At 43.8% G+C, this 23292-nt stretch overlaps 3 protein-coding genes across 5 annotated transcripts in view; 1 reads left to right on the top strand and 2 right to left on the bottom strand.

Annotated features, from left to right (window-relative positions):
• Positions 1-312: 312 nt before the first annotated feature.
• rbfox1l (RNA binding fox-1 homolog 1, like) lies at positions 313-14874 on the bottom strand. 3 transcript variants are annotated; one of them, XM_027005908.2, is made up of 12 exons: positions 14463-14874; positions 10916-11152; positions 7446-7625; positions 7273-7326; positions 7049-7141; positions 6351-6408; positions 6072-6131; positions 4974-5115; positions 4837-4876; positions 4254-4333; positions 2319-2400; positions 313-1780 (listed from the first exon to the last, which is right to left on the bottom strand). In XM_027005908.2, exons 1-12 carry the CDS (start codon positions 14547-14549, stop codon positions 1736-1738), a joined length of 1158 nt encoding a protein of 385 aa, XP_026861709.2. In that variant the 5' UTR covers positions 14550-14874; the 3' UTR covers positions 313-1735. The 3 variants fall into 3 exon arrangements, with proteins under 3 accessions (XP_026861709.2, XP_026861711.2, XP_026861710.2); XM_027005910.2 differs by lacking the exon at positions 14463-14874 and adding an exon at positions 9273-9384 and having other exon boundaries at positions 10916-11005; XM_027005909.2 differs by lacking the exon at positions 14463-14874 and adding an exon at positions 9273-9462 and having other exon boundaries at positions 10916-11005.
• A 1179-nt stretch (positions 14875-16053) lies between these two features.
• On the top strand, positions 16054-17968 carry rps9 (ribosomal protein S9). The gene is made up of 5 exons (XM_027005955.2): positions 16054-16139; positions 16587-16699; positions 16786-16908; positions 17114-17300; positions 17775-17968. The coding sequence occupies exons 2-5, from the start codon at positions 16603-16605 to the stop codon at positions 17950-17952; spliced, it is 585 nt and encodes a 194-aa protein (XP_026861756.1). The 5' UTR covers positions 16054-16139; positions 16587-16602; the 3' UTR covers positions 17953-17968.
• Positions 17969-18842: 874 nt separating this feature from the next.
• si:ch1073-90m23.1 (rap1 GTPase-activating protein 2) overlaps positions 18843-23292 on the bottom strand; it is a 6506-nt gene continuing 2056 nt past the window's right edge. Inside the window, exons 7-19 of the mRNA XM_027005919.2 lie at positions 23022-23119; positions 22608-22686; positions 22463-22516; positions 22288-22371; positions 22081-22181; positions 21854-21983; positions 21094-21273; positions 20895-20966; positions 20026-20112; positions 19747-19902; positions 19152-19226; positions 19015-19025; positions 18843-18921 (exon numbers count right to left, since the gene is read on the bottom strand). Of these exons, the coding sequence (XP_026861720.2) occupies positions 18843-18921; positions 19015-19025; positions 19152-19226; positions 19747-19902; positions 20026-20112; positions 20895-20966; positions 21094-21273; positions 21854-21983; positions 22081-22181; positions 22288-22371; positions 22463-22516; positions 22608-22686; positions 23022-23119 (1206 nt within the window). The remainder of the gene's footprint in view (positions 18922-19014; positions 19026-19151; positions 19227-19746; positions 19903-20025; positions 20113-20894; positions 20967-21093; positions 21274-21853; positions 21984-22080; positions 22182-22287; positions 22372-22462; positions 22517-22607; positions 22687-23021; positions 23120-23292) is intronic.

Genomic DNA, 23292 nt, shown 5'->3' on the forward strand with positions numbered 1-23292 from the left:
TTAAAGTTTAGAAATAAATAAAGCTTTGAAATAATCACTTACACATTTAATTTAAACAATACCTAAACATTAAGACTAAAGTAGTCACACAAATATTAGGAGCTAAAAAACAATAATTTTGATTGTTTTGTTACCAAAACAGCCAAAGCAGAATAATGTAAGAGGGTTTATATCATATTTAAAATGTCTAAGAGTTCAGAATGTGACCTAATCCAAGAAGGAACGTAAACAGGACAAAGAAAGAAACCAGGTGTTACAAAGAAGAACAGACAGTGAAATGAGTACAGGAAACCTCAGAAAGAAACATCAGGAGAAAGGTCAGAGGGAAACATCAGAGAGAAACTTTATTTTAGGCATAAAGAAGAGAGGACAGTGGAGAAAGACACTGGCCAGGGTGTCAGGCTTACGGCCACGCCGGCCAATCACAGTGTATTCTACACCTGAGCACTGGAAGCGTGCAGTGAAGGGGGATTCTGAAATTAACCTGTGAGTAAGATCAGCTCAGCACAAACCTACACAAGGTGTGAATAATAACAACAGTCATTTCAAAATGCTACGGTTATCACAGGAAAGCCAGATCCAGCATCACAGAGAATGACTAACCTTTCTAATGTTTTAGGGGATGCTTGTGGCACACGGCCAACTAAAGTTGAAGGACTCCCAGCTGTCCTGTGTGTTTACTGTGCACTCACTGAGGTAAACAAGTGTGAAAACAGAGAGGTTTATAGGAGCGGCCCAGACAGACAGAAGGAAGGAAGGCTGGATGTCTTCAGGTCCCACCCCCTCTGAGACTCCGCCTCCTTTACCTACAGGCGAGCTGGGGAGATCAGCTGAGAGGTAGAGCATTAAAAGTATCACCTGCACCAATGCTGCCACTGTACCTCAGTTTAATGGCTACAAAATCTCACACACACACACACACACACACACACACACACACACACACACACACTGCTTAAGCAGTGGCATTCAACACTCGAAGTCTGTAAAAAGTATCAGTATATTCTACAGTGTAATCTTCTGAGTCCTAGACTGCCGTACGGCGGCAGTGTCATGGGTGTTTGCTGCGTGACAGAGAGCATCTGAAGGGTGGTGAGATTAAAGGCTATTGACAGACTTTCACTTCACACACTACTATAAATGAGCCAAACTAAAAGGAAGCTAGCAGAGTGAAGGAGCATCCAACAGCTAGCACCCATACTATTAGCCGCAGTAGCAGGTTTGTCTGAAACAGCCATTTAATTCATGTCATATTGACTATTATAATACATTGTAATGACATAAGGCACAGATTAGGATTAAATGACCAGAATACAGGTGCCCTCTTGTACACCAATGGTCTCATGGTTCTTGAGTTTTAAAAGATGTTCCCAAGAACTCCTGACTGCTCAGAGAAGCTTGTGTCTGTGTTGTGTGTACTACGTTAAAATAAACAGAAAGTAACATACAAAAACGAGCCCGTGATATAGAATATCCCAGACTTCCTGAACATTTGTGGCATAGGGAGAATGTTGCTGGGTACATAGCTTCAGAACTATCAGAATCTTTACTTAAAATAAATAGTTTCAGTTCGGTCACAGTCTGTGTATGATAACACCACAAATTCCCATAGGTCCGTTCTGGGTGCGAAGGCAGAATAACTTCCTGAGTGCGTCGAGCATCATGGCCTGCCCTGTGTCGCCATGGAAACGGCTCGGCCCTGTCGGGAGCCAGAGGTGTCACAGTGGTGCTCCATTCAGTAAGGGGTGAAGCGACTGTATCCTCCTCTGTACAGACTGGCCTGGTTTAAAAAGAACAGGGGAGTTTTAACAACTATGTACATGTACATGTACTTGCAGCTCCGTCAGCATTTTCATGTGAGGAAATGTGCTGAAAAAACGCTTTGCAAACATTCAGAGACCACGATTCCAATTTGAATTAACTGATGAAACACTGTCCCCAACATGTAAGCAACCAGACACTCAGTAGCCGGACATACATCCAGGCGACTAGGTATCAGTATAATGCCTGAATCATTGCAAAAGAATCAATTATTGCTCCTTTAAGTGAAAAGGTCTACTTTTAGTTTAGTTCTAGTTTTACTAAAGTTTTATTTTACAGATTTATTTAGTACTACAGTGGTCTATACAAATATGTCATGTCTCTTAGCACAACTCATTCCCTGGGCCAAAAAAACCTCACAAACAAACAAAAAAAAACAATCCAATATCTTTTTCAAACCTATTAAATGCATAAATAAAGTCTGTTGATGAACACACTGAATTTTTCCAATAATGCATCAGCCGTTGTGAAGGTATTTAAAGGATAGTATCTCTCACCATAGTGCCAACACCATAGGTGGTGGTGGGTCCCACCGAGTGGTGATAGGGGTCAGCGGCTGTGGCATACACACGCCCGTACCTTCAGCAACACAAGGGAACACAAAGACACCTCAAAAACAGGATTTACTACAAATGTTCACATTAAGACTAAAAAAAAAATCATTCAGATGGTGTACAGAACCCTAACATTAACACTAACCCTAACCCTAACCCTAACTCTAACCCTCACCCTAACCCTAACCTAACCCTGACCTTATTCCTATCCCTAACCCTTAACCTTAACTCTAACCCTTAACCCTAACCCTAAATAAGACTAACCCTAAGTAACCTTAGTTAAATTAGTTAACCTTACTTAGTTCAGTAACCCTAACTAACCTTAACCTTAACCCTAACTCTAACCCTTAACGCTAACCCGAACTCTAACTCTAACCCTAACCTTAAACCTTAACCCTAACTCTAACTCTAACCCTTAACCCTAACCCTTAACCATAACTCTAACCCTAACCCTTAACCCTAACCCTAACTCCAACCCTATCCATTATCCCAACTAACTGTAACCGTAACTCTAACCCTAACCGTAACATAACCCTGACCCTATCCCTAACTCTTAACCTTAACCCTAACCCTAACTAACCCTAACTGTAACTCTAACCCTAACCCTAACTCTTAACCTTAACCCTAACCCTAACTAACCCTAACCTTAACCTAACCCTAACCCTGACCCTATCCCTAACCCTAACCCTTAACCCTAACCAACCCTAACCCTATCCCTAACTCTTAACCTTAACCCTAACCTTAACTAACCCTAACTCTAACCCTAACCCTTAACCCTAACAGCCCTAACCCTAACTAACCTTAACCCTGACCCTTAACCCTAACTCTAACCCTGATCCTAACCTAACCCTAACCCTATCCTTATCCCTAACCCTTAACCTTAACCCTAACCCTACCTAACCCTAATCCTAACCCTAACTGTTATCCTAACTAACCCTAACCCTAACTGTAACCCTAACCCTTAACCCTAACCATAACCTAACCCTGACCCTAATCCTAACCCTAACCCTATCCCTAACCCTTTTAACCTTAACCCTAACCTTAACTAACCCTAACTCTAACCCTAACCCTTAACCCTAACAGCCCTAACCCTAACTAACCTTAACCCTGACCCTTAACCCTAACTCTAACCCTGATCCTAACCTAACCCTAACCCTATCCTTATCCCTAACCCTTAACCTTAACCCTAACCCTACCTAACCCTAATCCTAACCCTAACTGTTATCCTAACTAACCCTAACCCTAACCATAACCTAACCCTGACCCTAATCCTAACCCTAACCCTATCCCTAACCCTTTTAACCTTAACCCTAACCTTAACTAACCCTAACCCTAACTATGTCCCCATCCATTATCCTAACTAACCCTAACTGTAACCCTAACCCTAAACCCTAATCCTAACTAACCCTAACCTTAACCTTAACCCTTAACCCTAACTAACCCTAACTGTAATCCTAACTAACCCTAACACTAACCCTAACCCTAATCCTAACCTTAACCCTAACCGTTATCTTAACTAACCCTAACCCTAACTGTAACCCTAACCCTTAACCCTAACCTTAACTAACCCTAACCCTAACTCCAACCCTATCCATTATCCCAACTAACTCTAACCCTATCCATCATCCTAACTAACTGTAACCCTAACCCTTAACCCTAACCCAACTGTAACCTTAACCCTAACCCTAATTCTAACCCTAACTTTAACCCTAACTAACCCTAACCAAGTCCTAACCCTATCCCTAACCCTTAACCCTACCCCTTAACCCCAACCCTAACACTCAACCTTAACCCAGAGTGTATGAAGGCTGTGAATCTGTGATTGGGTTCAGGTTTGGGTTAATGTCATGTGACACGTAGGGGTCGGGGGTCACTCACCCATCACTGTATGCAGCAGCAGCAGCAGCAGCAGCAGATGAAGGCGTCTGAGCAACACGGTATGTGGCAGGGTATCCTCCCTGGAGAGAGGGAGGGGAGAGAGGGAGGGGAGAGAGAGAGAGAGAGAGAGAGAGGGAGAGAGGGAGAGGAGAGAGAGGGAGAGAGAGAGAGAGGGAGAGAGGGAGGGGAGAGGGAGGCAGAGAGTATTTAGGAGAGATACTTAAAGGTGTTAAATTTGTTTATAACAAAGACAAAAATCAATCTGTATCAAATCAAACCCATGTATATATCATATTTAATGATGTGTGTGTATGTGTATAAGTGCATGCACTAGCAAGGTGCCACTGTTGGGGCCCCTGAGCAAGACCCTTAACCCTCAATTGCTTGAGTTGTACTCAGTCATCATTGTAAGTCGCTTTGGATAAAAGTGTCAGCTAAATGTGTGTGTGACTCTGCAGTGTGTGTTTTTCTTCTTTTTTCATGCTGATTAATTATTTTTTCATGCTAACTGTTATTAACATATGGAAGAGTTCTTATTTCTTCAATATAGTTTTATAGTTAAAAGTGTGAGACAGGAACTCACATAGACCTCGGCTCCATAAAGTCCTTCCTGGTAGACTACCCTGTGGAAGACAAAGGACCATGAAACTCCAAAACCAAAACGTTTGGAGACGTTAGTTAGTGTCAGAGAGCAGTTTCAGTCTGCCGTACAAGACTTACCCTGGATAGGCTGGAACAGTGGCTGGTGTGGCTGCAGTACCAGCTGAGCGAATCGTGTTGTAGACTGCACGGCCACGCCCCCGGAGGGCAGAGCCTCTGTAAGCCAAGGTTGGTGTGGGAACAGGATAAGGAAAACTGGCAACTAGAGTAGAGAAAATGAGAAAAAGACAGAGAGGAGGCAAATTTACCAGAACAGCAGATCTCTGTGCACACACTGCAACACCCACCCACAACCACATGGTGTTTTACCGAACTCTTATGTAACACTCCAGTGAGAGAGGTAGAGTACCGGTGTAGAGTTCAGAAAGAGTGAGTGTTTAGGTAGAGTACCGGTGTAGAGTGCAGAAAGAGTGAGAACGTTTAGGTAGAGTACTGGTGTAGAGTTGAGAAAGAGTGAGAGTGTTTAGGTAGAGTACCGGTGTAGAGTTGAGAAAGAGTGAGAGTGTTTAGGTAGAGTACCGGTGTAGAGTTGAGAAAGAGTGAGAGTGTTTAGGTAGAGTACCGGTGTAGAGTTCAGAAAGAGTGAGTGTTTAGGTAGAGTACCGGTGTAGAGTGCAGAAAGAGTGAGAACGTTTAGGTAGAGTACTGGTGTAGAGTTGAGAAAGAGTGAGAGTGTTTAGGTAGAGTACCGGTGTAGAGTTGAGAAAGAGTGAGAGTGTTTAGGTAGAGTACCGGTGTAGAGTTCAGAAAGAGTGAGTGTTTAGGTAGAGTACCGGTGTAGAGTGCAGAAAGAGTGAGAGCGTTTAGGTAGAGTACTGGTGTAGAGTTGAGAAAGAGTGAGAGTGTTTAGGTAGAGTACCGGTGTAGAGTTGAGAAAGAGTGAGAGTGTTTAGGTAGAGTACCGGTGTAGAGTGCAGAAAGAGTGAGAGCGTTTAGGTAGAGTACCGGTGTAGAGTGCAGAAAGAGTGAGAGCGTTTAGGTAGAGTACTGGTGTAGAGTTGAGAAAGAGTGAGAGTGTTTAGGTAGAGTACCGGTGTAGAGTTGAGAAAGAGTGAGAGTGTTTAGGTAGAGTACCGGTGTAGAGTTCAGAAAGAGTGAGTGTTTAGGTAGAGTACCGGTGTAGAGTGCAGAAAGAGTGAGAGTGTTTAGGTAGAGTACCAGTGTAGAGTTCAGGGGTGTACATGGCTCCCATAACTGGGTTAAGCTTCCACCCTGCAGCTAAGAAAGAGAGAGAAATCAATTATGAAATTATGATTCACGGTATGGATACTTTCAACATGATGGTATTATTTTAAAATAACATTTTACATTTTACAAGTATTTTAATATTGATATTTTCATATATATGACATTAATATTAATATGTGACAATAATATAAATATATATTATATTAATTTTGATATATGTAACATTAATAGTTATTAGTGAAAGCTCACCATTGACAAGGGGAGTCTGTGGCTTCTTGGTCACTACCCTGGCTGTGGCGTTGTTGACCTGTAGTGAGAAAACATACACACATACACACACATACACACACATACACACACATACACACACATACATACATACACATACATACATACATACACACACACACATACACATACACATACACAGTGAGGTCAGTCACTGCTAATTCATACACTGCTAAATAAACCATATTGCACCCACAGGACAAAAGTATGAAAACCTCGGGCTATCTATTTAAACACTTGAAGAGGGAGCCCGTTTTTAACTTCTGTCCGATTAGCAGGCGTGCCCCCCCATGCCCCCCCCATGCCCCTCCCCATGCCCCCCTGTGCCCCCTGTGCGCCGTCACACAGATCACTGTCAATGACACCTCAGTCACTTTTCTTCAGGCATTTACAAATAACAGCGCAGGAATCCATGAGTATATCAGACTTTTGTAATACTTACAGTAACACTCTGCAATGCTCAGTAACACTCTGTAACCCTCAGTAACATTCAGTAATGTTCAGTAACACTTAGTAACAATCTGTAACACTCAGTACTACTCTGTAACGTTCAGTAACACTCAGTAACATTCAGTAACACTAAGTAATGCTCAGTAATGCTGTGTTCACTGTGTTCACTGATGTGTCAGTTGCCGTTATGTCGGTGTTTGCTGCTGTACCTCAATCTTCCTGCCCTCCACGATGGTGGCGTTCAGTTTCTCTCGGGCACGGTCGGCTTCTGCTGCATTCTCAAATGTCACGAAACCAAAGCCCTGAGGATGAGCACTGCATCAGCACTGTACCAGCACAATATCAGAATTGTATCAGCACTGTACCAGCACTGTAACAGAACTGTACCAGCAGCACACGGGGTGAGGTCTCATTGTGGTTGATATATACTGACCTTTGACCCTCTCTCATTGAAGATGATCTCAACATCAAGAATCTTGCCAAATTGCTGAAACACATGTGTTGTGGATCAATGACAAACCCAGTTGTTATAATTAGCATTTTTGTAATTAGATATCTGTAGACATCCATGATGGCTACTAAGAGAACAGCTCTAGTTCCTTTTACCCCAAACATCTGCCTCAGGTCCGGGTCTCGGAATCTGAATGGGATGTTGGACACGTGAAGCCTTTTGGGTTGTGCCTTTCCAGGGCCCTCCTCTTCACCCCCACTTCCTGCTCCGCCCCCAGCCGTCACAGAGGCACTCAGAGGCTGGGGGTCAGAGGTCACAGGAGCCAGTGCTTCGTCCTGAGATAGGCAGGAATGTGGACGAGGCAGGACAATTGAGATGCCAAGTGTGACAGACACGAGAGAGGAAGAGGAGGGTGAAGAGAGGACGATAAAGAGAAAGCAGAGGAAGATGAGAGAGGATGAGGAAATTACACCAGAGACATAAAAGGAAAAAAAAAAAAAAAAAAACTATGTATAAAGGTACACTAAGTAGAATTTTTCTTTAAAGGTTTAATTAACAGAAGTAACACAGCTGGTTACTTCCTGTTTGTGTTTTGTACTGTTATAAGTCATGTGACCAGAAGAAAGCCAGTAATATGTCACTTAGTACTTAGGGTACCTTTAAACGTATACTGCAAGTTATGTTTGTACATGTCATGAAGTTGTTTCATAGGTCTTGCAGTTGCATCATATTTCTACTGGGGGGAAAAAACAGTCCTATGAGGTGTCCACAAGAAGCGCGTTAGCATTAGCATTCTCTATCCAGTGAATCTTCTCAAGCAAACCCGAGGGGCTGTGACCACACCTCTGTTTTAGTGAGCTGTCTAAGTACATGCCTGTTAGAAACAGACCAGAGGAACTTAGAAATATAGACTTTCTGCATTTTCACCCCAAGAAGTTGAATGAAAGTCCTCGACAGTGCATTCACACCAGCAGGGTGGCCTGGAACCCAGCGACACGGACCGTGCTACAGCTGGCTTGATGCATTGTTACACAGCATATCGAAATACATTATTTGTTTTTTTTCATAAATGTGCATAAAATGGCCCCATGCAGATGAATACTACAAGGAATTGTGCGTCAAACCCAAAACATCCACTATCCCACAATGCATCACGATGCCAGTGTGTGTGTGTGTGTGTGTGTGTGTGTGTGTGTGTGTGTGTGTATGTGTCAGCCTATCTCACCAAATGCCACAAAACTGTTAAAATTATTATTTTTAAGATATTAAGGAGAGCTGATGTTATGACCATCAAAAGGAGATTAAGACATAAACATTTGTGCAAAATATAAACAAATAAACAAAACAGTGATAAAAGAGAACTAGAAAAAGTGAAAAACTGCAGAAACAAATGGAGGGAAAATATGAACGCAGTGTGGTTGAAGTGAGAGGACGAGTAAAGCAGTCAGAAATACCCATTTATTACGCAGAAGGGAACAGATTAGCGACAGCGGGGGGGGGGTGCATTCGATGATCAGCCTCTGGACGGGCGACAGGGAGAGAGAGAGAGAGGGATGGAGTGAGAGAGAGGGATGATGTGAAACAGAGGAAGTGAGAGCATGAAGCATTAGAAGAGACTGAGCAATTGGGTGTGAATAGCCAATCACAGTGCTGCAATTTTGCTGGTGAGGTTAAAGGTCATTTTGCCAGATTCTGGGGAAAAGGACAAAAGTAATAGAAAGGGAAGAGAGAGATGGACGTAAATAGACAGACCATGAAGCAAAAAGACAGAGACACACTCAGTTAGCTGTTTATACTGTTTATCTCAGCGAAACAGCGAGGGGGTACACTGGAAGCAGTGGGTAGCGGAGGGTTGTAGGCGGGGTTAGCGGGGGGAGGGGGAGGGGGAATGAGGGCGGGGTTAGCAGGGAAGAGGAGGAATGTGGGCGGGGTTTGAGAATGGTGCTATCATGTCACGATGCAAAGTGTTTATCTGACTGAACCTGGACAAAACTGCAGGGAGGAGGGGTCATCCGATCTGCCTGCCCCCTCGACCCCCCTCTCATGGCGACGTCTGAATATCCGAAAATCTGGAGCATGTAACACTGGCGCTCTCTAGTGGTGAGATATATAATGTGGCCTTCAGTGAGGGGAGACGCTGTAGAACGTCTCAGAGGCATCGGGTCAGAGGTTCTGTAGCAGCAACGTTATTGATCAACTTCTGATACTGAACATTTAATGATCAACTTCTGACACTGAACATTTCAGGCTAATAATGTAACTCCACACACAAATCATAATTTTACATAATTTGTTATTATCAATGATATAACAGAAAAAAAAACTGACTTGACAAATGATAAGAAATCAAAAATTAAAAAATCAAAAAGAGACAGAAAAGAGTGGAGGAAATAGAAAGAGAGTAAGAGAGAGGTCTCAAACACCCCTTCTGCTGACTCCATCCCCTCCACCCCCACCCCCCGTTGGTACGTGCCAGTGCTGACTCCACCCCCCCGTTGGTACGTGCCAGCTGCATGTCCTTACATGGCTGCATGTTCAGTTGGATATGTATAGTAGACCAGCTTAAACCTGGAGCCAAACACACTCACCCTCACACGCTGTCCTAATCCTTCACCCATGTCACTCCTGACCCAGGTTTGCATATATATAGTCACACCATTAGAACTTAACATATTGCAAGGTTTTGATTTATTTACATTTCAAGCATTTAAACCAATAGTGTGGAGTTGGTCCACCTGTTGTATGTGTGGACTGATGCAGACTGACCTTAATTCACCCAGTGAACTGTAGCTGTTGGTTACAGTGTTCACTAACTACACTTCATATGACCCCACACACATCTTTTGGTTACAGTGTTCACTAACTATGCTTCACACGACGCCACACACATCTGTTGGTTACAGTGTTCACTAACTATACTTTACATGACCCCATACACTTCTGTTGGTTAGAGTGCTCACTAACTACACTTCACACAGACACCTGATGCTGATATTTTTGAAATAAAACACTAAAAGACATTTGATCTTGCCTTATTAAAGGATATGTTCACTGTGTTTATATCTTATTAAAGACTGTCTTATGAAAGACAGTATTTCAAAGTTCACTTTACTCTCCAAAAGTGACCCCTCACTGTGACCCTTCACTATGACCCTAAACTGTAACTCTTCACTGTATGTATTCACTGTGACCCTTCACTGTAACCCTTCACTATGATCTTTCATTGTGACCCTTCACTATGACCCTTCTCTGGGCTTAAACACAAGCCAATGGCACAAGCACGTTTGGTTTGAAAATCCCCGAGGACTGTGTTGAAAGTTGAGATTCCACAGTATCAGCGTTAATGTCGGCAGGTGTTTCATGAAACATCTAACACCAGCACTCTGACATCTTTTCTGCAGAAGATTTTGCTCAAATGAAATTTTTACAGTTATAAAAATCATATGAAATACACATAATTCAGTTAAACAGGATGTGCAATACAGACTAAATAAGGGAGACCACGTCTGGAAAGCACTGGAAAGTCAGGTTTGGGAAACACTATCCTCGCACTGTGGCTTCCAGCAGAACGACAAAGTCCCACCCCAGAAGTATATATAAAAGAGATCCGTGGACATGTTCTTACTGTGTTACTGGTGGCTATGGAGTCTGCCCCATCATGCTGAGCACTCTGGTAGACTCTCAGCTGGTGATGGTCTGCATAGTCAGAGGTGGGGTGGGCAGGGCTGAAATCAAGAGGTGGGAGCCTTCCAGCAGATGTGGGTGGTGCTTGGCCAGGTGGTGGATATGAGGGGGGTGGGGCATAGACCTGAGGAAGGGGTGGGTCACCACTGCCTGGCCCTGCCTCCTGCGCTGGGGCACCCTATTGGGAGAGGAGAGAAGCTGTTTAAAATCAAGTTAAACTTCTATTCATTAGTTATGACCTAAGATACATTGTCACTGGTCAGTTAAGACCAACCTAGTTTTCTAGTTTTAATAGAAAAATGTAATATAATACAACTGAAATTGCATTGTATTGTACTGAAATTGTATTTCAAACCAACATTATTCTGTTTAGGCATCACCACTGAGATTTTGAACACAGTTCTGAGCTTCCTGTCAATAAAATCCATAAAGCACAAACATTCAATTCCCTTCACATGCTGTAATGAGTTTTAATAAGCTGTAATAATAAGAAGTTATAAGTTTCATTTTTTCAATTCTTGCAGTTTTAAGGACATTACAAAATAGATTCAGCGTAGATTCAGGAATAGACAGACTGGTGCAGATTCAACATACAGTTCTGGAAATGTGTGTCAGTGAGTGTGAGTCAGTGATTGTGTGGGTCAGTGAGTGTGCGGGTCAGTAAGTCTGTGGGTCACTGAGTGTGTGAGTTTACTGTTTATGATTGTTTTGTTTACAAAACCACACAAAGAACATTTAGTTCAAATCCCCACCTGCTCAATCACAGGAAAAGAAATACTATAAAAATGACACGTCACGAAGACGATGCGAGAATAGTTTGGTTCATGAAACCCCAGTCACCCCCCCGCCTCCAACAAACATGAGAAAGAAGAGAAGATGTGATGTGCTGTCTTACCGCTTTACCTCCGTGTCCGGTCTCTCCCCCTGTATCCAGCCACACAGCATGCTTTAAAGCTCGCCCCTGCACTGGCCCAGCCCAGACATCCACTAATCACAGCGTACCAAATCCGGGCCCTTGGGGTGGCCCATGGCAGCTGTGCTCGTTTGTCCCTGTCAATCATCCTTCTGTCCAACCCCCACTTGTCCCTCAACAGGGCGACACTAAGCAGATATTGTGGCAATAACACTGACGTCTTGAAGAAGGTCCAGCCAAATATAACCAGTTAGTCTGCACAAATCTCAGGTTCTGATAAGGCAAGATATAGAGATCTCCCGTGTGTTTGAGTGGTAATCGTGCCCAGACTCCCGTGTGTTTGAGTGGTAATCGTGCCCAGACTGCCGTGTCTTTGAGTGGTAATCGTGCCCAGACTGCCGTGTCTTTGAGTGGTAATCGCGCCCAGACTGCCGTGTCTTTGAGTGGTAATCGCGCTTAGACTGCCGTGTCTTTGAGTGGTAATCGCGTTTAGACTGCCGTGTCTTTGAGTGGTAATCGCGCTTAGACTCCCGTGTGTTTGAGTGGTAATCGTGCCCAGACTGCCGTGTGTTTGAGTGGTAATTGTGCCCAGACTGTGTAGTGGACTTGTTATTTAACCAGCTGCCATTTGTTGCAGTTGTGTGTGAGTGAAAGGACAAGGGGGAGAAGGAGCAGAACTGAAGACACACACAAACACACACACGTGCGCGCACACACAAGATACAGCGCACACACACACACACACACACACACAATCATACATATATGATCACACATACATAAAGACAAAGACACACACAATCACATACATACATACATACATACATACACAATCACACATATGTAAACACACATATTCACATATACATAAATACACACAAAAATACACACACACACAATCATACATATGTAAATACACACAGACACAATCACATGCATAAATTCACACATAATCACACATATGTAAACATGCATAATCACACACAAACATACCTACACACATCACACATAAAATCACCACAAACACACACACACACACACACACACACACACACACACACACACACACACACACACACACACACACACACTTACTAACTTTCTTCACTTAGAAGGACTCACCAGTTCCACAGAAGGAAGCTTTTAACATCTATGTGCAGTAAAACAAATAATGTTTCTTCTCTGTCTTTCTATTTCTCTCTTTCCCCTCCATCTCTCTCTCTCTCTCTCTCTCTCTCTCTCTCTCTCTTAGGTAAAGCTGTGTTATGTTACACCTTCACTGCTGACTCGTTTCCGATTGCTCCCTCTCTTCAGCTGTCAGTGTTGGGGTCAAAGATCAGAAACTGCCAAGAAGCAATAACAGCTGAGGAATAACACACACACACACACTCACACACAAATACACACACACACACATATGCACACACACGCATACGCACACAGACACACACGCACGCATGCACACATGCACACACGCATGCACGCACATACACACACACGCACACAGACACACATATACACACAGACACACACAGACACACACACACTCACATACACAAACACCACATGCACACATCTATAAAAGCCATACGTTTTTTTAAACATTGGTATGGTTTACTAATACACAGAAATGATATATAGCTTAATGATAGATATTTTATTTAATTTTACAATATATCTCATACAGCTTTAGTGTACGTTACTAATACAAACATGACAGCTATATCCACCGACTGCAAATTAACATGTTTCGTTTATATATCTACATCAACTTCCAGTGACAGTCTCTGTCACTGTTTTTGTGTGCGTGTGTGTGTGTGTGTGTGTGTGTTAATCTGCCATGAGAGGAACAAGCTAAAAATACAAACAGCCAGTGAGACATAGAAGAGGAGAGACAGAGACAGAGGACAGACCCACAGCATTTATCAGCTGTTCTGATACACACACACACACACACGCACACACTATCTGTTTGCCCCAGGCCACCTCACAGGGACAAATATAACAACAGGCCACTGTGTCCTTCAGAGAGAGAAACTCATAAAAGCACTTCAGATTTCTGCTTCACTCACATCTTAACTACAGTTCAACCTGTTTAACTACAGCTCAACCTGTTTAATTACAGTTCATACTGTATAACTACAGTTCAAACCTGATTAATTACAGTTCATATTGATTATGGGTCAAGACATGCACACATGAACATAATCTTTGTTGTAAACTGGGCTGACTGTCCTATAAAAGCAAGTGTGACTGTGTGTGCTTAACGTGTTCTGGTGGCTCCTGGGGGCCCCAGGCCTTCACCCTGCTTATCAGTATGTCACACCCTCTGTTGCTCAACACAAGTGTAGCAGCTGTTTTCTACAAGAGTTAATGTTAGTCTTCCTGACTGGCCGCTAGAGAACTGTTGTACAGTGCTGAAGGGATTGTGCTGAACACCTACACAGAGTAACGACTCGTCACCTACACTACGTCTCATCTCATTTCACATCTCATCTCATACTGAGGATCTCAGCGACTTCAGTAGCCCCAATATGACACAGAGTGAAAAAAAACAGAGAGAGATGAAGGTTACCTGTACTAAGCCAGGGTAGCATGGGGTTGTTTGCGGATACACAGGAAGTCCGTAGGGCTGTAGGATAACAGTGGGAGAAGAAAGCATGGTGCATCGCCAGGAGCCGGAGGTCGTGTGGGCGAGCAAAAACTGAGACAGAAAGGAGAAAAAGAAAAGTAGGAAGAGGACAGAGAAGGCAGCAGAGGTTAAAATCCAGACGTTAGGACCAGATGAGGAGTGCACACGGACTGAAAACGTGGGAAAAAGTCTCGTCTGTGAGCTAGCAGCAGAAAAAAGAAGAAAATGCAAAAGTAAGAAAGAAAGAAACGGAGAGCACAGAGTATGCTTGTCTCAGTCAGACGACGGCAATGCTGCACTGAGAGATCTTTGGGGGAGCAGCGTGTGTTCGTTTTAGCGTACGTGTGTGTGTGTGTGTGTGTGTGTGTGTGTGTGTGTCACTGAGCAGTTCAGATAGACAGAAACACATGTCCAGAATCGTGTTACACTGGTTTATAAATAGGCCCGCTCTCTCTCACTGTTTTTCTCTCACCCCATCTCGCTCTCAGATGGTATGCATGGCCAGCACAGCACTACTTCATAGTCTCAGTATTCATTTTTGTGTTCTGACTACTGAATTTCCTGAACATCCTGCCTTTAATGTTTTTGGTTGGTGATGTGATACATAGGCTACCATTGCTCGGTCATGAAGCAGCACATCAGAGTTTTGTTGCAAAGCTAATCTAACACACCTTATTCTGACAATCAATTAGTCTCAGCAATGCTGAGATTAAACTTCATGGATTAGATAAGTAGGAGCTGGAGAACTATACTGTATACACTGCTCAAAAACATTAAGGGAACACTTCATCATCACAGTATACTACCAGGGACATCAGTCTGTCCAGGTAGGCAGCAGGAGAGATTGTGAATCCGTTTCACCTGCTTTAGTGCAACAGCAGGTCAAGCACTTAAAAGGGAACTGTTCTCTTCCTCCCAGTCCTGACTCATTCTTGTCTACAGCTCTGTGGGTGTGTTGCTAGTGTCCTCATCACTACTGCTGCCATGAGGTGGTACCTACAGACTATTCATGTTGCACAGGTAGTCCAGCTCCTTCAGGAGGGCATGTCCATACGTGCCGTCAAAAGAAGGTTTGCTGTGTCTCCCAGGAAAGCCTCAAGTGCATGGAGGAGACAGTGGTTAGCTCAGTGGTTAAGGTACTTGATTTATAATCAAAAGGTTGCCAGTTCAAGTTCCCACTGTTGGATCCCTGAGCAAGACCCTTAACCCTCAAGTTGTACTCAGTCAAAATTATAAGTTGCTTTGGATAAAAGCATCAGGTTCATGTGATTTTGGTTCCACTGATTGCTATTACGTCATTTTGTTCTCAAGGAAGTACACAATTTATAACAGTAAAGATTTTCACCATGAATCTTTCGTTCATTGTGATCTAAAGTGTGATTTTTTTTAACAGTTTAGTAAACTATATGGTACACACATCCTGATACACACACACTGTTTTTTCAATGACACTGTCCAACAGGAGGCAGCATCAGGTTTGTATAGAAACCATCGCCTTCTTGGCCGCGGTCGTCATTCCCACGCAAAGCTTTGTGGGTAGTGTAGTACATCCAGTGTGGTATATATAGCCGAGGAAGACGTCTACGCGCTCTCTTTACTGCTGGTGCCTGAGCGAGATAGGTAATGGTGGACTGCTCTCGTTCCCATCAGCCTGCTCTCCAAATGAAATGTTTTACAGCGTAATATTGTATTCTAAAACATCAGCGCTCTTGAACTTGATTAGCAGTCGATTTGCTTCGTGGTCACATAAAATGCGCTAGAACATGTGCACGCGACGCGGTGTTGCCGCTCGTGTCCGTGGCTCGCGAGGCCTGGTGCGGTAATCTCGGTTAAATCGGAGTAGTGAGCGGCGTGAGCGTCTGAAACGTGTTCCGTGCCGGGCGGACCTACAGACCACCTTCCTAAAGTAACGTGGTCTGTAGGTTAGCTAGCAGGCTAGGCTAACGCGTTTGCCGTTAGGCGCAGCTTCCCTTAGACCGCTAGCAACGCGCCGTCCGGCCCTCACATCAGAGGACCGGCGTATCCGTGCCTGCAGGTGTTCGGGACAAACGCTGTTTTTCTCCGCAGACGTGACTAAGCCGCCATGCCCGTCGCTAGGAGCTGGGTGTGTAGTAAGACGTACGTCACCCCCCGCCGGCCCTTCGAGAAGTCCCGCCTGGACCAGGAGCTCAAGCTCATCGGTGAGGACCGACCTCGGGCACCGCACTCGTGTAATGAAGTTTGAGTCCAAATGTTGAGCTGTGTAGTGACGCTGTGTTGTGGGCAGGTGAGTATGGTCTGAGGAACAAGAGAGAAGTGTGGAGGGTGAAATTCACCTTGGCCAAAATCCGCAAGGCTGCCAGAGAGCTGCTGACTCTGGACGAGAAAGACGCCAGGCGCCTCTTTGAGGGTATGGCAATGTTTAAGGCCTTCAAACAGATTCGGTCATAAGTGCTAATGCTGTTTCACACACAATTCTTTGTATTAAGTTCCATCCAAAAAAGTGGTTTAAGCGCTTAATGTGGGCGTGTGATTAGAAACTCCTTTAGGTTCGATTTTGACCGAGGCACCTACCTCATATTCCTCCTCCCCCCCCATGCCACACCTGTGTGCAGGTAACGCTCTTCTGAGGCGGCTGGTGCGTATTGGTGTGCTGGACGAGGGCAAGATGAAGCTGGATTACATTCTGGGTCTGAAGGTTGAAGACTTTCTGGAGCGCCGTCTGCAGACTCAAGTGTTCAAGCTGGGTCTGGCCAAGAGCATCCACCACGCCAGGGTCCTGATCCGCCAGAGACACATTCGGTAAGGAATGCCGGGAATGCCCTTGGGCTTGTCCTGGGATAGTGAGTCTTGGTGCCCCTGGTTCCAGGGAGCTGATGTCCAGGGCTGCAGGTCCTGTTCTGAGGTTGTGCTTCCTTTTCTATTAGCTCTTGCTGTTAGCCTCCATGTGGCGTGCGTTCGAAAGTTTTCTGCAAGGTCAATTCGGCTCTTGTGCCGTATACCTCTGCCTGTAACAACGCTCAGAGCCACAGCTGAGCGGAGGGCAGCGTGTGAGGCGCAGGAGGGTGTGGCACAAGGTAAAGTTCAGGGGTGCTTTGTGCGCACGATTTATAATGGTCGTCATGCTTTCTTGGCCAGTGATTTAACTCAAACTGTCAGATTGCCTGTGTTGTCAAGAATTCCTCGTCAATGAGGCCTTTGAGGGGAGCAGTAATTGATCAGACCTGTCTGGTTTCTCTGTCTGGTATCAGCTCACTTGTGCTTTTCTGTGTGCAGCGTGCGCAAGCAGGTGGTGAACATCCCGTCGTTTGTGGTGCGGCTGGACAGTCAGAAGCACATCGACTTTTCCTTGCGCTCACCATATGGTGGTGGCCGACCTGGCCGTGTCAAGAGGAAGAACGCGAAGAAGGGCCAGGGAGGTGCCGGGGGTGGAGATGATGAAGAGGAGGATTAAACCAAACCTGTGGGGGGGGGCACTCGCCCCTACAGCTTTTTTCAATAAATAATGGTTTGTCCCAAGTGTGAAGTGTCGTGTTTTTTTTTTTTTTGATTGTGTTTATTTGATTTTTTGTTTTTTTAAACCTAAATGGAAGTCTACACGTAGTTCTCTGAACAGCACAAATTGGCACCAAAAAGTCCATTTGGTTGAGGTGTAGGATGTTTTAATGTACAGTTACTCCCATCTAAAGATCACATTCTTAAACAGCCATGTTTAACATTTTTGGGTGCCTTGGGTCATTTGACAACATCATTTAGAACTGCAGCACTAGCTTTAAGTTTGAGGTAGAACTTCCTGTTCCTGTAGAATTCATTTGCTATTATAATTCAAAAGGAAAAGCTAGTTGTCACTTTTGCTATTTGTTTGCAGTGTAATGGTTAATGTAACCTTTAGATAATATAGTTTTCCCAGCTGTGGGAGTGATGAGGATGGTCTGCTTTGTGTGCTGTTCTCAGGTTTGATTCAAGACAAAGCTACAGGTTCCATTAAAGTGCACTTTACAGTTGTCACCATAGAGATCTACCCTCCTGAGTTCACTACTGGCCCAGTTATGACACCTGTTCCAGTTAAGCAATCAGACTTGCAGTCCAACTGGCTTTGGGACTCCAGGAAGGCAGAGGTCCACACACGCAGAGGGTGACTGCTGTACTAGTGTTGCCTTTCTGAATTTTGAGCCTGTATCAATTTATCAGGTTCAAAATAGCTAAAACTACAAAGCACAAGTGTTTGATTCTGACTGCTACAGAAGTGCTGAGTTGATGCTCTGTGACATCTTTCAGAATCATCCATGTGGTCTCTCAGCTAGGGTGTTTATGGGTGGAGTTCTGGAGTCAGCAGGGTGACCTCTACACATCTTGAGGGCTGGTGTGACATTTGACTTCGGTGTTGTCAAGGACGTGAGCAGAAGACCTGTGACCTGGCTCACTGTGGGTCAGGGAGGGGTTATAAAGCAAAGATTACATTGCTCAGCATCCAGACAGTAAAGTTGTGGTGAGGTGTGTGGACAGGCTCCCTTACCTGTCTCCATCCTGCAAGAAGCACACGGAACAAGAAGAAAGCAGTGTAAGATTCTAGACATGTCAAAACTGACTGGTCATGTGAAATCTTAACTTTCTGCGTTCCTTGAACTGTCAGAAAAATGTGTGTGTATTTACCTTTTGTTTTGGGGCTCCTGTTTTCTTTACTGCTCCCAAAGTGTCAAAAGAGTGACTGCGCACTCTAATAGCTCTCTACAGGGGAGTGAGACAGAACAGTGACTAGCAAGTGTTCAAGTGTTCCGAACCCATGGAGTTACGGCCCGACCTCTAGTACAGGGGTGTCCAAGTCCAGTCCTGGAGGGTCATTGACCTGCTAAACCTGGCAACTGACTGATAAGTTGAATCAGGTGTGTTTAATATTAGTTAACTTGGCACTGCATAAACAAGAGCTCTGGTTTGGTGATTGTATACGCAAACATCTAATTCAACTCATCATGACTAATATTAAACACACCTGATTCCACGCATCAGTCAGTTGCCAGGTTTAGTAGACGTGTCTGAGCAGACAATCACTACACGTTGCAGTATTCGGACCCTCCAGAACTGGACTTGGACAGCCCTGTTCTAGAAGGTATCCGACCATCTGTCATGATTCCACTGTCCTATATAAAGGCGTTTCCAAGGCCCAGTACGTCATTACTAGAAACACTAGTGAGAAAAGGAAAATCCACTTTGATCTGCTTGTATTTTGTGAACCGGGTGTCTGTCGGACCTTAAAGTTTTCGATGAATCCTCCACCGCCTTCTGCCAGAGCCCTGCCACCTTCACCTGGAGGCGGGACTACCTGCGTGGGTTCTCCCAGCATGCACTGTGAGCGGTTGGACAACTCTGATCGTAGGGCCTCCAAGAGTGAGGAACGTGTGCGCAACTTGGAACATTGAATCCAGTGAGAGCAGTAGGGATAAAGCGCAGGAAGAATGACTCTATATACTCAGCTTATATGTAGAAAATGAAAAATATGACTGGATAAGCTGTAATAAATTTTAATTACCTCTAATCTACTGAACCGCTCTGCCTTGTAGCATGAAATCTCTGCATTAATGAGTTTTGTCAAGAGAAACTCCCGTAGCACAGAACCCTGGCAAAGATACGTGAGATCACGCATCACACAGAGTGAGCTGCTTGTTTTATTGTAAAGATGAAGATTTAAAATAGTGAGAGATCATTCAGAACTAAACCCTGTCATTACATGTCATTACTGTCATTACATGTCATTACTGTCATTACATCTGTCATATCTGTCATTACATCTGTCATAGTTGTCATTACATCGGTCATTACGTCTGTCATTAATGTCATTACATCGGTCATTACATCTGTCATTAATGTCATTACACCAAAACTCTGCTTTCCAGTCTCTTTCTCATTAAGGTGCGAAATAGGTTTTACTGAGATTTTAGTGAGAATACAGTGAGAATTTAGCTTTCCAGTTTAAGATTTGGTGATGTCTGAAACTTAATAGTGTTAGTTCAGCTGTGAGGTTATGCACTCCTATCCTAGCTGCTGCTGTTGTGGCAGCCCTTTTAAAATATGGCACCAAATGTTAAGCATTACAATTCCAACTTAATGAATTTAACACAATAATTCAGTGTGTGTTGTGTACAAATTCCATGTATAGGTTGGATCCATGGATGTACATGGATTATAAACGCCACCAGAATAAAGTTCAACTGTCTCTTTTTTAAGACTTTAACCTACTGTGCTTGCTAGGATACAGTCTATGAGTAGATGTCAAAGCACTTTTGTTAGGCCATATGCCCCATATGTGCAGGTTATACCCAAGAGACAGGATCTACCCGAGGGCTACCTGTGGGTGCAGGACTAGTGAATGTCCAGCAGGGTGCAGTAATCAGCTCTCACCTCTGTGAAAATTGGAGGACTGGGAAGAGGAGGGCCAAACGGAGGCACATCCTCCCGGGCTGTGACGGACACCTGTCAATCATAAGGGGGCAGTAACCGTAAATTCTTAACGCAAACTCATTTAACTTAGTTCTTTCTTCACTCACTCTCCATACCTGCCTGCTCCATCTCACATGCCCACGCACACACACAGGCTCACCTGAAAAGACCCCTCCCCTCTTCCATCTGTCTTATCTGCCCCCTTCTCTTGCTTCACCTTCCTTACGGCGATGAAACAGTGCAGGAAGTGGGAGCTGATGACATCACAGATGAAAGGGGCGTGGCCCTCCTGGTAGACCACGGCGACGATGTCATTCCCAATGTGCCTTTTCCTCTGAAGCTGAGGGAACATGTAACAAGAGGAAGGAATACAGTTAGTAAAATCGAAATATACAGTGTTTCTATTTCTACTGGGATTTGCTTACACACTCAAAATGGCTTCTTTGACGCCAGCAGTTTTGGTATCGTACAAAAAATGTAAATGAATGAATATGGAAACTGGATAAAATATATACGCTATAAAATAAAGTCCAGTTTCTGAAGAAGCACTGATGTAATTCACAATGTGAAAGGTTCTGTATAAATATAATTTATTATTATTATTATTATTATTATTAATAATCATTATTATTATTAATCATTATTATTCGTTGTTATTATTGTCCATTATTATTATTATTCTATTTATTATTATTATTCATTATTCATCATCATCATCATCATCATTATTATTTTTATTATAATGTATTATTTATTATTATTATTATTCATTAATAATAATAATATTATTATTATTATATTCATTATTATTATTATTCATTATTCATCATCATCATCATCATTATTATTATTAGTAGTAGTAGTAGTAGTATTTAATTATAATTTATTATTTTTGTTATTATTATTATTATAGTTCTCACCTGCTGTGTGTCACCATCTGTGAAGGGCAGTTTGGTGGCTACATGGAACATGATCTCTCTCCCATGGAAGGAAGTGAAGACTGCTTCACTTCCTGTCTGGCCATAGGACACATCCAGACCCCCCCTGAATCTGAAGAAGAAGAATGTCACCTGAGACACTCGCAACTCTCCGCCATGTCGTACCAGCGCCCTCTGAGATAGAAGCCTTGTAGAAGGTGATACTTTACCCAGTGAATCCTCGCAACTTGACAGTTTGGCCAAGTATGCAGAGAAAATCCTTAAACTCTTCACTCTCCTCACTGTTGCTGAGAATCTCCTCCTCCGTTAACTTGAAAACAAACATGACACTGCAAAACTAAGGATTCTCAGCCTCAGAGCTTTCAGAGAGGTCAGGGGTCCGGGGAGACTGAGTGAGACGCTGAGGTGGTGCTCACCTGCCCCTCCCTCTGATATAACACACCAAACTTAAAGGTGTGAGACACTCGGTGTTGGTCAAAGGCTGTTATAAGCTCTGGAGCCTGAAGACGTGAGAGAGAGGGATGGCGTCTAAGGCTGGCGCAGCGGTGGAGGGTTCTCCTCTCTTATTTTCGTGGGCGAAAGAGTGGTTACCTTTAGGTAGCTGACAACTTCAAAGCTTGAAACAGTCACACCAGCACACAGCATCTGTCACGGGACAAAGCGCCTGCATTTTCAAGCATTTTTATCTGAATGAAGAATTATAGCTGACAGGTAAATCTCAGATTCTGTGGAGTACCTTAGCAAGTTCCACAGCCGTGGGGAGGTGCTGGAACAGAGAGGTGGAGAATGTCCCATGCAGAGAGCACTCATTCGTCCTACAGAGAAAAGGGACATGTATGTGTGCCTGTGTGTGTGTGAGAGTGTATGTGCATGTACTGTGTTCTTTGTGTGTGTGCATGTATTTTGTTCTTTGTGTGTCTGTGTGTGTGTATGTGTGTTTGTGTGCATATATTGTGTTCTTTGTATGTATATGTGTGTGTGTGTGTGTGTGTGTGTGTGTGTGTATGTGTGTGTGTGTGTGTGTGCGTGTATTGTGTTCTTTGTATGTATATGTGTATGCATGTATTGTGTTCTTTGTGTGTGTGTGTGTGTGCGTGCATGTATTGAGTTCTTTGTGTGTGCGTGCGTGTGTGTGTGCGTGAGTTCTCACCTCAGAATCACCCTAAATCTATTGTCCTCCTCCTCCAGACAGACGGACAGGACCAGTGGTCCTACACTGGGGTCTACAGCAGTGAAGGACTGATGATACTAACCGGAGACGCAGGGAAAAGGCTCAGTTAATAACAAGAAAAACACAGCCACCACCTACAGCTAATGTCTGGGATCACACACACATGGACTTACCCTTTGGTATCAATTATTCAGTATTATCATGTTCAGGTGTGAGAAAGATTAATCAGGAATTCAGGGTCCTTGCATTT

The sequence above is a fragment of the Electrophorus electricus genome, chromosome 10 (genome assembly GCF_013358815.1).
Source record: "Electrophorus electricus isolate fEleEle1 chromosome 10, fEleEle1.pri, whole genome shotgun sequence".
Taxonomy (NCBI): Eukaryota; Metazoa; Chordata; class Actinopteri; order Gymnotiformes; family Gymnotidae; genus Electrophorus; species Electrophorus electricus.

Excerpts from the sequence above, each read along its gene's own strand:
- rps9 (XM_027005955.2), top strand. The coding sequence starts at position 16,603 with ATGCCCGTCGCTAGGAGCTGGGTGTGTAGTAAGACGTACGTCACCCCC. Across the intron at positions 16,700-16,785 it reads CCAGGAGCTCAAGCTCATCG|GTGAGTATGGTCTGAGGAAC; the intron begins GTGAGGACCGAC and ends TGTTGTGGGCAG. Across the intron at positions 17,301-17,774 it reads ATCCGCCAGAGACACATTCG|CGTGCGCAAGCAGGTGGTGA; the intron begins GTAAGGAATGCC and ends TTCTGTGTGCAG.
- rbfox1l (XM_027005908.2), bottom strand. The coding sequence starts at position 14,549 with ATGCTTTCTTCTCCCACTGTTATCCTACAGCCCTACGGACTTCCTGTG. Across the intron at positions 7,626-10,915 it reads CCATAGCCACCAGTAACACA|GACGAAGCACTGGCTCCTGT; the intron begins GTAAGAACATGT and ends TGCCTATCTCAG. Across the intron at positions 6,409-7,048 it reads TGGAGGGCAGGAAGATTGAG|GTCAACAACGCCACAGCCAG; the intron begins GTACAGCAGCAA and ends TTCTCACTACAG.